At 39.8% G+C, this 13,950-nt stretch overlaps 1 protein-coding gene across 1 annotated transcript in view; it reads left to right on the top strand.

The window, feature by feature from the left end:
- Positions 1 to 10,507, top strand: part of LOC113804696 (corticotropin-releasing factor receptor 1-like) — a gene marked incomplete in the record, with an annotated part of 264,503 nt that extends 253,996 nt beyond the window's left edge. Inside the window, 2 exon segments of the mRNA XM_070139638.1 lie at positions 2,365 to 2,494; positions 9,092 to 10,507. Of these exon segments, the coding sequence (XP_069995739.1) occupies positions 2,365 to 2,494; positions 9,092 to 9,925 (964 nt within the window).
- Between the last annotated feature and the right edge of the window lie 3,443 nt (positions 10,508 to 13,950).

Below are 13,950 nucleotides of genomic sequence, written 5' to 3'. Positions count from 1 at the left end.
GATAAATATTGAATAAATGATGATAATGATGATGAATAGTGAATAAATGAAGATAAAGGGTGATAGATAGTGAATGAATGATGATGAATAGTGAATAAATTATGATAACGGTGATAAATAGTGAATGAATGAAGATAATGGATGGTAACTAGTGAATGAGTGAAGATAATGATGATAGATAATGAATAAATTATGATAATGGTGATAAATAGTGAATGAATGAAGATATTGGATGGTAAATAGTGAATGAATGATGATAAAGGACGATGAATAGTGAATAAATTATCATAATGCTGGTAAATAGTGAATAAATGAAAATAATGGATGGTAAATAGTGAATGAATGATGTTGGGCGATAAATGGTGAATGGACGATGATAATGGATGAAAACTAGTGAATAAATTATGATAATGATGATGAATAGTGAATAAAGTATGATAATGATGATGAATAGTGAATAAATTATGATAATGATGATGAATAGTGAATGGGTGAAGATAATGGATGATAAACAGTGAATAAATGAAAATAATGGATGGTAAATAGTGAATAAATGATGATAATGGATGGTAAATAGTGAATAAATGATGATAATGATGAAAAAATAGTGATTGAATGAGGATAATGAATAAATTATGATAATAATGGTAAATAGTGAATGGATGAAAATAATGGATGGTAAATAGTGAATGAATGATAGTGGGTGATAAATAGTGAATGGGTGAAGATAATGGATGAAAAATAGTGAATGAATTATGATGATGGTGATGAATAGTTAATGAATGAAAATAATGGATAATGAATAGTAAATGAATGATGATGGGTAAAAAATAGTGAATGAATGAAGATAACGGGTGAAGTGAATGAATTATGATAATGGGTGATAAATAGTGAATGGATGATAATGATGATAATCAGTGAATGAATGAAGATAATGGATAGTAGATAGTGAATAAATGATGATAAAGGATGGCAAATAGTGAATGAATGATGATAATGGGTAATAAAGGGTGAATAAATTATCATAATGATGATGAATAGTGAATGAATAATGATAATGATGATAAATAGTGAGTTAGTCATAATACTGGATGGTAAATAATGAATGAATGATGATAAAGGATGATAGATAGTCAATAGATGATGATAATGGGTGATGAATAGAGAATGAATGATGATAATGATAAGGAATGGTGAATGAATGATAATAACGAATGGTAAAAAGTGAAGGAATGATGATAAATAATGATAAATGATATATATGAATGATAGATTATCACAAATAACAGGTAATAGATAATAGATGATAACATGATAGATAATAAATGATAAATAAATGATGATAATGATAACAGAATTAAAAGGCGAAAATAGATAAGAAATGTTAATGATAATGATGTTTATGATAATGATGGTAAAAATAGTAATAACGATAACAAAAGTATTGAAAAAATATATTTTATCTCATGTAGTTAAGCCGAGTAACAGAAAATATATTCACTTTACAAAAGTTTTTATCTCATGAAAATTGTAATACACACACAAACACACACACACACGCAAACAAACAAATACACGCACACAAACACACACATACACAACACACACACACACACACACACACACACACACACACACACACACACACACACACACACACACACACACACACACACATATATATATATATATATATATATATATATATATATATATATATATATATATATATATATATATATATATCCATATATAAAATTCTACATATACAAACCAGAGACATTTTGGATAAAAAAAAAATCTTATTCCATAAAACTAGATCTCATTAACCCTCCTCACCCCCTACCCCCCACCCAACCCCCATCCACCCTCCACCCCCCACCCCCACCCCTCCCTCCTTCGCCCTCCCTCCTTCGCCCTCACCCTTCTTCGCCCACCCCCTACCCCCACCCCTCCCTCCTCCTCCCCCTCTCCCTCCCTTCTCTCCCCCTTCCCCTACCCCCACCCCTTCCTCCTTCGCCCTCACCCCCATCCACCCTCCATCCCCTACCCCTCCCTCCTCCCCCCACCCCTCCCTCCTTCGCACACCCCCTACCCCCATCCCCCATCCCCATCCACCCTCCACCCACCCCCACCCCTCCCTCCCCCCCTCCCTCCTCCCTCCTTCGCCCTCACCCCTACCCCCACCCCTACCCCCTACCCCCTACCCCCACCCCCTCCCTCCCTCCACCCCTCCCTCCCCACCTCCCTCCCTCCCCTCCCCCATCCACCCTCCACCCACCCCACCCTCCCTCCCCCACCCCCTACCCCTCCTTCGCCCCCCTTCGCCCTCCTCCCTCTCCCCTCTCCTCTTCCCCTCCACAGGAAAGCGATCAAGGCCACGGTGGTGCTGTTCCCCCTCCTGGGCACCACCAACCTCTTGTTCGCCGTCAACCCGGGGGACAAGGGCGAAGGGGCCTACATGGTGACCAACGCGTTGTTGCAGTCGTCGCAGGTGAGTGGTTTTGGAGGGGGGGGAGAGGGGGAGGGTGGGGGTGGGGAGGAGGGGAGGGGTGGGGGGAGGGGGAGTTAGGGTGGGACGGGGGAAGGGGGACAAGGGCGAGGGCGCCTACATGGTGACCAACGCGCTGCTGCAGTCGTCGCAGGTGGGTGCTCTTGGAGGGGGAGAAGGGGGAAGGGGGAGGAGGGAGGAGGGGAGGGGGATTAGGGTGGGACGGGAGGAAGGGGGACAAGGGCGAGGGCGCCTACATGGTGACCAACGCGCTGCTGCAGTCGTCGCAGGTGGGTGCTCTTGGAGGGGGGAGAGGGAGGGGGAGGGGGGAGAAGGGGAGAGGGGAAGGGGGAAGGGGGACAAGGGCGAGGGCGCCTACATGGTGACCAACGCGTTGTTGCAGTCGTCGCAGGTGGGTGGTTTTTGGGAGGGGGAGGGAGAGGGGTTGGGTGGGTGGGAAGGGGTGATGGGGGAAGGGAGGGGAGGGGAGGTTGGGGGACGGGGGGAAGGGGGACAAGGGCGAGGGGGCCTACATGGTGACCAACGCGTTGTTGCAGTCGTCGCAGGTGGGTGGTTTTGGAGGGGGGGAGGGAGGAGAGGGGAGGGGGATTAGGGTGGGACGGGGGGAAGAGGGAGGTGTGGGGTAGGGGGCCTACATGGTGACCAACGCGCTGCTGCAGTCGTCGCAGGTGGGTGGTTTTGGAGGTGGGGGGTGGGGGGGAGGGGAGGGGGATTAGGGTGGGACGGGGGGAAGAGGGAGGTGTGGGGTAAGGGGGCCTACATGGTGACCAACGCGTTGTTGCAGTCGTCGCAGGTGGGTGCTCTTTGGAGGGGGGGAGGGGGAAGGGGGACGGGGATTAGGTTGGAGGGGGGAAGGGGGTGAGATTATGGTGGGATAGGGGGAAGGAAGGGGAAGGGGTGGGAGGGGGGAGAAGGGGTGATGGGGGATGGGGGGAAGGGGGATTGGGGGGAGGGTGGGGGGGTTGGGGTAGGGGGGAAGGGAGGGGAAGGGGTGGGTGGGGTTGGGGGTAGGGGGAGGGCGGGGACATGGGATGTTGCATGTGGGTTCAGGTTTGTTAATTTTTTGTTTCTGTGGGCCTACATGGTGACCAACGCGCTGCTGCAGTCGTCGCAGGTGGATGGTTTGGAGGGGGGAGGGGTGGGGGGGAAGGGGGAAGGGGGTTGGGGAGAAGGGGGGATTAGGGTGGGGGGAGGGATTAGGGTGGGTGAGGGGAAGGAATGGGGAGGGGGAAGGTGGGTGGAGGGGGTGGGGTTGGGGGAAGGGGGTGGGGGGACGTGGGATGTTGATTGTGGGTTTAGGTTTAGTGATTTTTTTGTTTCTGTGTGTTTGTTTGTTGTTGTTTTTTATTGTGTGTGTGTGTGTTTGTTTTTTTATTGAGTGGGCGGGGAGTAGGGGAGGGTGTTGACTGTGGGTTCAGGTTTGTTAATTTCTTGTTTTTGTGTGTTTGTTTGTTGTTGTTGTTTTTTGAGTGTGTGTGTTGTTGTTTTTGTGTATGCGTGTTTGTTTTATTGTTTTGTGTGTGTGTGTGTTGGTTTATTTTATTTTGTGTGTGTGTCTGTGTTTTAGTGGTATGTGTGTAAGTGTTTTTTTTTTATAATTACTATTATTGAGATTATTATTGAGATTTCGGGATTTCATTTTGTGTCTGTATGTGTCTGTGTGTGACTGTGTGCGCTTCTGTGTCTGTGTCTACAAGTGGTTCTTTTCACTGTTTTTATTGTGTGTGTGTATGTGTGTGTGTATGTATGTGTGTGTGTGTGTGTCTGTGTGTATGTGTATGCGTGTGTGTGTGTGTGTGTGTGTGTGTGTGTGACTGTGTGCGCTTCTGAGTGTGTGTGTGTGTGCGTGTGTGTGCGTGTGTGCGTGTGTGTATGTTTTAGTTGTGTCTCTTGTCTATCAGTCATTCCTTTCACTGTAATTTCGGTTTTGTTTATTTGTTATTTGTTTTTTAATCTTCTTTATATCTCCCTTTTATCTTTTTCGAACGTCTGTTTGTGTTTAAGTGGTACGTATGTCTACAAATAATTGTTTATTGCGATTTTTAATTCACTTTTTTTTTTCTTCTTTTCTCTTTATTCCTGTATTTAGATTTTTATTTAACTTCTTGATTTTTCTAACTATTCATGTATTTATTCAATTTTGTCATATGTATTCCAAAAATAACTCTACTTCTCTTCATAATTCTTTCTATTTATTTTCGTTATTTCTATAACCGTAAGGAATTTATCTCATGACTATTTTTTTCTCTCTCTCTCTCTATTTATTGTTTGTGTTTTAGTGATATATATTATGTCCACGAGTAGGATTTTTTTTTTTTCTCTATTTATTGTTGGTGTTTTAGTGATATATATTATGTCCACGAGTAGGATTTTCATTTTTTTCTTTCTTTCTTTCTTTTCTCTATTTATTGTTTGTGTTTTAGTGATATATATTGTGTCCACGAGTAGGATTTTCTTTTCTTTTTTTTTTTTTTTCCTTTTCTCTATTTATTGTTTGTGTTTTAGTGATGTATACTATGTCCACGAGTAGGATTTTAATTTTTTTTTTTTTTTTCCTTTTCTCTATTTATTGTTTGTGTTTTGTGTGATATATATTGTGTCCACGAGTAGGATTTTCATTTTTTTCTTTCCTTTTTTCTATTTATTGTTTGTGTTTCTGTGATATATATTATGTCCACGAGTAGGATTTTCATTTTTTTTTTTTTTCCTTTTCTCTATTTATTGTTTGTGTTTTAGTGATATATATTATGTCCACGAGTAGGATTTTAATTTTTTTTTTTTTTTTTTTTCTTTTCTCTATTTATTGTTGGTGTTTTAGTGATATATAGTATGTCCACGAGTAGGATTTTCATTTTTTTTTTTTTCTTTTCTCTATTTATTGTTTGTGTTTCTGTGATATATATTATGTCCACGAGTAGGATTTTCTTTTCTTTTTTTCTTTTTTTTCCTTTTCTCTATTTATTGTTTGTTTTAGTTATATATATTATGTCCACGAGTAGGATTTTCATTTTTTTTTTTTCCTTTTCTCTATTTATTGTTTGTGTTTTAGTGATATATATTATGTCCACGAGTAGGATTTTTTTTTTTCCTTTTCTCTATTTATTGTTTGTGTTTCTGTGATATATATTATGTCCACGAGTAGGATTTTCATTTTTTTTTTTTTTTCTTTCTTTCTTTCTTTTCTCTATTTATTGTTGGTGTTTTAGTGATATATATTATGTCCACGAGTAGGACTTTTTTTCTTTCTTTTCTCTATTTATTGTTTGTCTTTCTGTGATATATATTATGTCCACGAGTAGGATTTTCATTTTTTTTTTCTCTCTCTCTCTATTTATTGTTTGTGTTTTAGTGATATATATTATGTCCACGAGTAGGATTTTCATTTTTTTTCCTTTTCTCTATTTATTGTTTGTGTTTTAGTGATATATATTATGTCCACGAGTAGGATTTTCATTTTTTTTTTTTTTCCTTTTCTCTATTTATTGTTTGTGTTTTAGTGATATATATTATGTCCACGAGTAGGATTTTCTATTTTTTTTTTTTTCCTTTTCTCTATTTATTGTTTGTGTTTTAGTGATATATATTATGTCCACGAGTAGGATTTTCATTTTTTTTCCTTTTCTCTATTTATTGTTGGTGTTTTAGTTATATATATTATGTCCACGAGTAGGATTTTTTTTTTTCCTTTTCTCTATTTATTGTTTGTGTTTTAGTGATATATATTATGTCCACGAGTAGGATTTTTTTTTTTTTCCTTTTCTCTATTTATTGTTTGTGTTTCTGTGATATATATTATGTCCACGAGTAGGATTTTCATTTTTTTTTTTTTCTTTCTTTCTTTCTTTTCTCTATTTATTGTTGGTGTTTTAGTGATATATATTATGTCCACGAGTAGGACTTTTTTTCTTTCTTTTCTCTATTTATTGTTTGTCTTTCTGTGATATATATTATGTCCACGAGTAGGACTTTTTTTCTTTCTTTTCTCTATTTATTGTTTGTCTTTCTGTGATATATATTATGTCCACGAGTAGGACTTTTTTTCTTTCTTTTCTCTATTTATTGTTTGTGTTTTAGTGATATATATTATGTCCACGAGTAGATTTTTTTTTTTCTTTTCTCTATTTATTGTTTGTCTTTCTGTGATGTATACTATGTCCACGAGTAGGATTTTTTTTTTCTTTTTTTCTCTATTTATTGTTTGTGTTTTAGTGATATATATTATGTCCACGAGTAGGATTTTCATTGTTTTTTTTCCTTTTTTCTATTTATTGTTTGTGTTTTAGTGATATATATTGTGTCCACGAGTAGGATTTTTTTTTTTTTTTTTCTCTCTCTCTATTTATTGTTTGTGTTTTAGTGATATATATTATGTCCACGAGTAGGATTTTTTTTTCTTTTCTCTATCTATTGTTTGTGTTTTAGTGATATATATTATGACCGCGAGTAGGATTTTCATTTTTTTTATTTCTTTTCTCTATTTATTGTTTGTGTTTTAGTGATATATATCATGTCCACGAGTAGGATTTTCTTTTTTTTTTTTCCTTTTCTCTATTTATTGTTTGTGTTTTAGTGATATATATTATGTCTACGAGTAGGATTTTTTTTTCTTTTCTCTATTTATTGTTTGTGTTTCTGTGATATATATTATGTCCACGAGTAGAATTTTCTTTTTTTTTCTTTTCTCTATTTATTGTTTGTGTTTCTGTGATATATATTATGTCCACGAGTAGGATTTTTTTTTTTCTTTTCTCTATTTATTGTTTGTGTTTCTGTGATGTATATTATGTCCACGAGTAGGATTTTCATTTTTTTTTCCTTTTCTCTATTTTTTGTTTGTGTTTCTGTGATATATATTATGTCCACGAGTAGGATTTTCATTTTTTTCTTTCTTTCTTTCTTTTCTCTATTTATTGTTTGTGTTTCTGTGATATATATTATGTCCACGAGTAGGATTTTCTTTTTTTTTTTTCCTTTTCTCTATTTATTGTTGGTGTTTCTGTGATATATATTGTGTCCACGAGTAGGACTTTTTTTCTTTCTTTTCTCTATTTATTGTTTGTCTTTCTGTGATATATATTATGTCCACGAGTAGGATTTTCATTTTTTTTTTCTTTTCTCTCTATTTATTGCTTGTGTTTCTGTGATATATATTATGTCCACGAGTAGGATTTTCTTTTTTTTTTCTTTTCTCTCTTTCTTTTCTCTATTTATTGTTTGTTTCTGTGATATATATTGTGTCCACGAGTAGGATTTTCTATTTATCTTTTTATTTATTTTATTTATTATTATTTTTTTTTTTTTTTTTTTTTTTTTTTTTTTTTTAAGGATAAGTGAAGGATATATTGGTCTCAGGATCGGCGTTCGATTAAGACCTTGCTTAAGGGCTTACGTGAGGCGGTTATGTAATTTTTTTTTCTTGTCTCCTCCCCCCCATCCCCCCTCCCCCCTACCCCCTCCCCCCGCCCATTCCTGTCCATTCCCGATTCTTTCCCGATTCTCTCCGTCTGTTTCTGACTGTTGCCGCCCATTTGTTTCTATTACGCCCATTTTCGGTTCTTCCCGCCCCCCCCCCCCTTCCGCTCCCCATCCCTCCTCCCCCTCTCTCTCTCTCTCTCTTTTCCTTCTCTGCCTCTCCCTCCCTTCTACATTCCTTGCACTTTCTTCCCCTTAACTTTCCTTCTTTTCTTTCCCTCCCCTCCCCCTCCGCTCCCCATCCCCCCTCTCTCTTCCCTCTTTCCCTCCCCCTCCCTTCCCTCCCCCTTCTCATGTACCCTCCGCAACCCATCTCCTTCTCCCTTCCCTTCCTCCCCCTCCCACCCCCTCCTTTCTCACTTTTCCCCTCCCTCTCCGCACCCTCCCCCCTCTCCTCACCCTCCCCCCCTCCCCCTCTCTCCCACCCAATCCCTCTCCACCACTCCCTACCCCTCCGCACCTCTTCCCCCCCTCTCTTTCTTCACACCTCCCTTCCTCCTTCCCTCCCTCCCTCCCCCCCCTCTCCTTTCTCTCCCTTCCTCCCCTCTCTCCTTTCTCTCCCTTCCTCTCCTCTCTCTCTTCCCCCCTTCCCTCCTTCCCTCCTTCCTCTCCTTTCTCTCCCTTCCTCCCCTCTCTCTCTTCTCCCCTTCCCTCCCTCCCTCCCCCCCTCTCCTTTCTCTCCCTTCCTCCCCTCTCTCCTTTCTCTCCCTTCCTCTCCTCTCTCTCTTCCCCCCTTCCCTCCTTCCCTCCTTCCTCTCCTTTCTCTCCCTTCCTCCCCTCTCTCTCTTCTCCCCTTCCCTCCTTCCCTCCTCCCTCTCCTTTCTCTCCCTTCCTCCCCTCTCTCTCTTCCCCCCTTCCCTCCTTCCCTCCCCCCGCTCCTCCCTCTCTTCTCACCCCCCCCCCCCCTCCATTCTCTCTCTTCCTCCCCTCTCTTCTCACCCTCCCTCCTTTCTCTCCCTTCCTCCCCTCTCTCTCCTCCCTCCCCTCCACACCCCATCCTCCCTCTCCGCCCCCTCCCCTTCCCCCCTTCCCATCCTCCTTCCCTCTCCTCCCTTCCCTCCCCTTCCCTTCCCTCCTCCACCCCCCTTCCCCCACCCCCACCACCAGGGCGTGTTCGTGTCAGTGCTCTACTGCTTCCTGAACACGGAGGTTCGCAAAGTGGTCCAGAAGCGCTGGCGCCAGTACCGCCTCCGCCGCCTCGGTTATCCGGACTCCGAGCGCCGGAAGAGCACCAAGAGCACCATCATCCTGCCGTCGAGCTTCTCCTTCCGGCGCCCAACCAGCCACGCCCTCAACCTGCAGCTGCCTCCGTCGCCGCGGCCCGCCTCGCCGCAGTCCAGCTCCGTCGCGCTGGGGGGGCTGCCTCCCCACGCCCAGGGCCTCCTCGCCCACGCCCACCAGGCTCCTTCGTCCCTCCCCGGCCCCGCCCAGACGCCCGCCTACCTGGCCATCTCGCTGCACTCGCCCTCGTCCTCGTCGTCGTCCTCGCGGCCGCCCTGCGCCCTCGCCCTCGCCGCCCGCACGTCGCCCTCCAGGTCCTTCGAGCCGCTCGCCCTCGACTCCTTCCCCTCGAGGCTCTGCCCCTCGCCCACGCCCTCGCCCTCGCTGCCGCTCCCCTACCTCCCCCCCGCGTCCGCCCTCCGCCCCTCCGACGCCGCCGCCCTCAGACACGCCCCCTCCGACTGCTCCTCCCTCAGACACGCCCCCTCCGACTGCTCCTCCCTCAGACACGCCCCCTCCGACTGCTCCTCCCTCAGACACGCCCCCTCCGACTGCTCCTCCCTCAGACACGCCCCTTCCGACTGCTCCTCCCTCAGACACGCCCCCTCCGACTGCTCCTCCCTCAGACACGCCTCCTCCGACTGTTCCTCCCTCAGACACGCCCCCTACGACGCCTTCCCCTCCGGCACCCAGCAGGGCCTCGAGACGTCGCTCCTGTAGAAGGGGCAGGAGGACCCGAGCCGCTCCTGACGCGCCGGCCGGATAAGGAGAGCCTCCGCTGGGACGGATCCTCGCGCCGGGTGGACGGAACCTCAGCCCACAGCGTGGATTGAGGCGGATTGGAAGGAAAGTGGATTGATGTGGATTGGAAGGAAAGTGGATTAATGTGGATTGGAAGGAAAGTGGATTAATGTGGATTGGAAGGAAAGTGGATTAATGTGGATTGGAAGGTGGATTTGTGCGGATTGGAAGAAATGTGGATTACAGGGAGGGTGGATATATGTTGATTAATGCAGATTCGAAGGTGGATTTATGTGGATATCGATGAAGGTGGATTAATGTGGATTACAAGGAAGGTGGATTAGCGTGGATTCGAAGGTGGATTAATGCGGATTACAGGGATTATTAGATGTGTAAACTTCACGTGGACCTCTTGAGAAAAAATGATAAAACACGTGAGAATAAAAACAATACGTGACACCAGAATGTGACAAAGAATGATATTAAATGTTGAAATATTCGAAAAAGTGATTAAGATAAGAAAAAAACAAGAAAATATAAACATGATAAAACAAGACAATAAAATATATAAAAAGTGATAAAACAAAAAATAGAAATGATAAAGCAAAACAATAGATTATTTAAAAAAGGATAAAAATAAAACAATGAAATATATTTAAAAAACGATAAAATAAAACAATAAAGTGATTAAAAAACGAGAATAGTACCCGTAAAAAGACGCCAAAATGCGTAAAAAAACAATAATAATAATATAATTCAAACCGATAAAATAAACAAAATAATGAAATAATAGTAATAAAAGTCACAAGGATACCGAAAAATCTTTAAAAAATATTCATATATCATCATAGTCAATATCTGACAGAACGAAAACTTATACATATAAAAAAAAATAAAAAAAAAATGGAACAATTTCAACTAAACAACTAAATAATTTCGAAAGATATTATCATTTATTTAAACTGCTTTTTCTGAACAGCTGTCTGTGGGGGAGACAGTAAATCGACTCAAAAAAAAAAAAACTTTGGCGATTTCAAAGATTTTATTAATCCGAAGTTAGCTAAATGTACTTAAATTACTAAATATTAAATAAATATATGTAGTACTTAGAACTGTGATTGTCTATACAGTAACATATTTTATATACTGTTTGCTTGTATGTTGATGTGAAAAGATAATATATTTGTCCTCATTATGGATATATGTTAATCTAGATTTGTGATATATGTGTGTATACATATATATATATATACATACATACATGCATGCATATGTGTATATATATATATATATATATATATATATATATATATATATATATATATATATATATATATATATATATATATATATATATATATATATATATATATATATATATTCATATGTATATATACACATATATATATATATGTTATATATATATATATATATATATATATATATGTATATATATACATATATATATATATATATATATATATATATATATATATATATATATATATATATATATATATATACATACATATATATGTATATGATTTATATATACACACATATATATACTTATTTATCTATATTCTTATTATATATAGGATCAAAAAAAACACAAGGACCAATCTCATTCATCTGTGTTTGTGTTCATGATATCAAATACAAATTTATGCGTGTGCGTGTGTGCGTGTGTATGTTGTGTGTGTTTGTCGATTCATGTACGTGTGTTTTACCTCATACGGCCGTCTGCCAGAGCCATGGGCCGCATATGACAGTCACAAAGCCCCTGTCATGTCATGGTTGTTGGTGCTCCGTTTAATTTAAGTTAATTAATCAAAGTTTAATTAAAGTTTAATTAAAGTCGATCGCCATTTTGAAAACAGTATGAATAGTCACCCTTTATTTTTGGGGGAACACGAAGAACAGTCAAAGTTATTATCATTTTTCCTTAATCACTACATTCTTATCTTTAATCTCTTAATTGATCTCTCTTTTTAATGATCAATTGAAGGATTAAAGAAAGCCGGAACGATACCACCGAAATCACATGCTCTTCATATGGCAATAGTTGTCGCTGTTGCTATTAGCGTCCAGGATTTGTAAATATATTTATCTCCCGCCTCTTCTGTACGAGAGAATCCTTCGGGAATCCTACTCTGTCTGAGGAAAGAGATGCTTGAGGTCCTTTCCTCCTCGTGTCCGGCGCCTCCTTCGAAATCCTTAGAGGACTTAGGAGACGAACAAATGTCTTTGAAGGATTCTCGAATTTGGCGCCAAAACTTGTGGTTGTTTACCTGTGTCTGCATTCGTTTTTTGGTATATTTTTCTTTCTTCCTCTTTCTTTCTTTCTTTCTCTCTCTCTCTCTCTCTCTCTCTCTCTCTCTCTCTCTCTCTCTCTCTCTCTCTCTCTCTCTCTCTCTCTCTCTCTCTCTCTCTCTCTCTCTCTCTCTCTCCCTTCCTCACTCCCCCCCCCTCTCTCTCTATCTATCTATCTCCCTCTCTCTTCCTCACTCCCTCTCTCTCTCTTCTTTTTGTAACGGAAGCAAATAAAGAGAAATGTGTTGTCGACTTTTATTCATTTCGACCTGACACCTTATTCCCAATACTTCTCTTAATTAAAATGAAATTAATGAAATTTGATCACAGTTATACAGGGCGGGCTTTCATATGTACAGGAAGGTTTCATTTAAAGTACCAAGTGAGTGGTATCAGTACCGTTTTATTAATTGAAATGAGTCGATTAAATGTTTCCACGACATATTAAAACATGGCGTTTAATAGAGAGAGAGAGAACTTGTCAGATCAATCAGTTGTTCATTATGAGAACTTTTTAATAAGTGTGCAACCCTAGCAAGTGGCATCCCAAGATCTATATCTACAATATCTTTGCTACAAGCTTCTTTCGCCAATTTGTCTACGTGGTCGTGCTTGCGTCTAACCAACACGAGATGGGATCGATACAAATTGGATGTTAAAATTGCTCTCTCTTGCATAAGTTACGTCACGCTTGATGCAGTTCACAATTCCCTCATCACCATCTGTTTTGAAGGAACTTAAGTGTCCGAATTAGGGTTTTGGGAATAACAAAAAAAAACTACTCCAGAGCCCCGAGACATTAATTAAGTATTCTGTTGCAAAGAGTATACCTGCCAACTCCGCTTGAGTGGTGCTGGCCCAAATTTTGTACTCTCTTATGAACTTGATGTTGCAATAAACCATAAATAAACTCTTAAATGAACTTGATGCTGCAATAAACCATAAATAAACTCTTAAATGAACTTGATGTTGCAATAAACCATAAATAAACTCTCATGTGAACTTGATGTTGCAATAAACCATAAATAAACTCTTAAATAAACTTGATGTTGCAATAAACCATAAATAACCTCTTAAATGAACTTGATGTTGCAATAAACCATAAATAAACTCTTAAATGAACTTGATGTTGCAATAAACCATAAATAACCTCTTAAATGAACTTGATGTTGCAATAAACCATAAATAGACTCTTAAATGAACTTGGTGTTGCAATAAACCATAAATAAACTCTTAAATGAACTTGATGTTGCAATAAACCATAAATAAACTCTTAAATGAACTTGATGTTGCAATAAACCATAAATAACCTCTTAAATGAACTTGATGTTGCAATAAACCATAAATAAACTCTTAAATGAACTTGATGCTGCAATAAACCATAAATAAACTCTTAAATGAACTTGATGTTGCAATAAACCATAAATAAACTCTCATGTGAACTTGATGCTGCAATAAACCATAAATAAACTCTTAAATGAACTTGATGTTGCAATAAACCATAAATAAACTCTTAAATGAACTTGATGTTGCAATAAACCATAAATAAACTCTTAAATGAACTTGATGCTGCAATAAACCATAAATAAACTCTTAAATGAACTTGATGCTGCAATAAACCATAAATAAACTCTTAAATGAACTTGATGTTGCAATAAACCATAAATAAACTCTTAAATGAACTTGATGCT

The sequence above is a fragment of the Penaeus vannamei genome, chromosome 26 (genome assembly GCF_042767895.1).
Source record: "Penaeus vannamei isolate JL-2024 chromosome 26, ASM4276789v1, whole genome shotgun sequence".
Taxonomy (NCBI): Eukaryota; Metazoa; Arthropoda; class Malacostraca; order Decapoda; family Penaeidae; genus Penaeus; species Penaeus vannamei.
The sequence above is the reverse complement of the archived record's forward strand: the minus strand, read 5'-3'. Positions and strand labels throughout refer to the sequence as shown.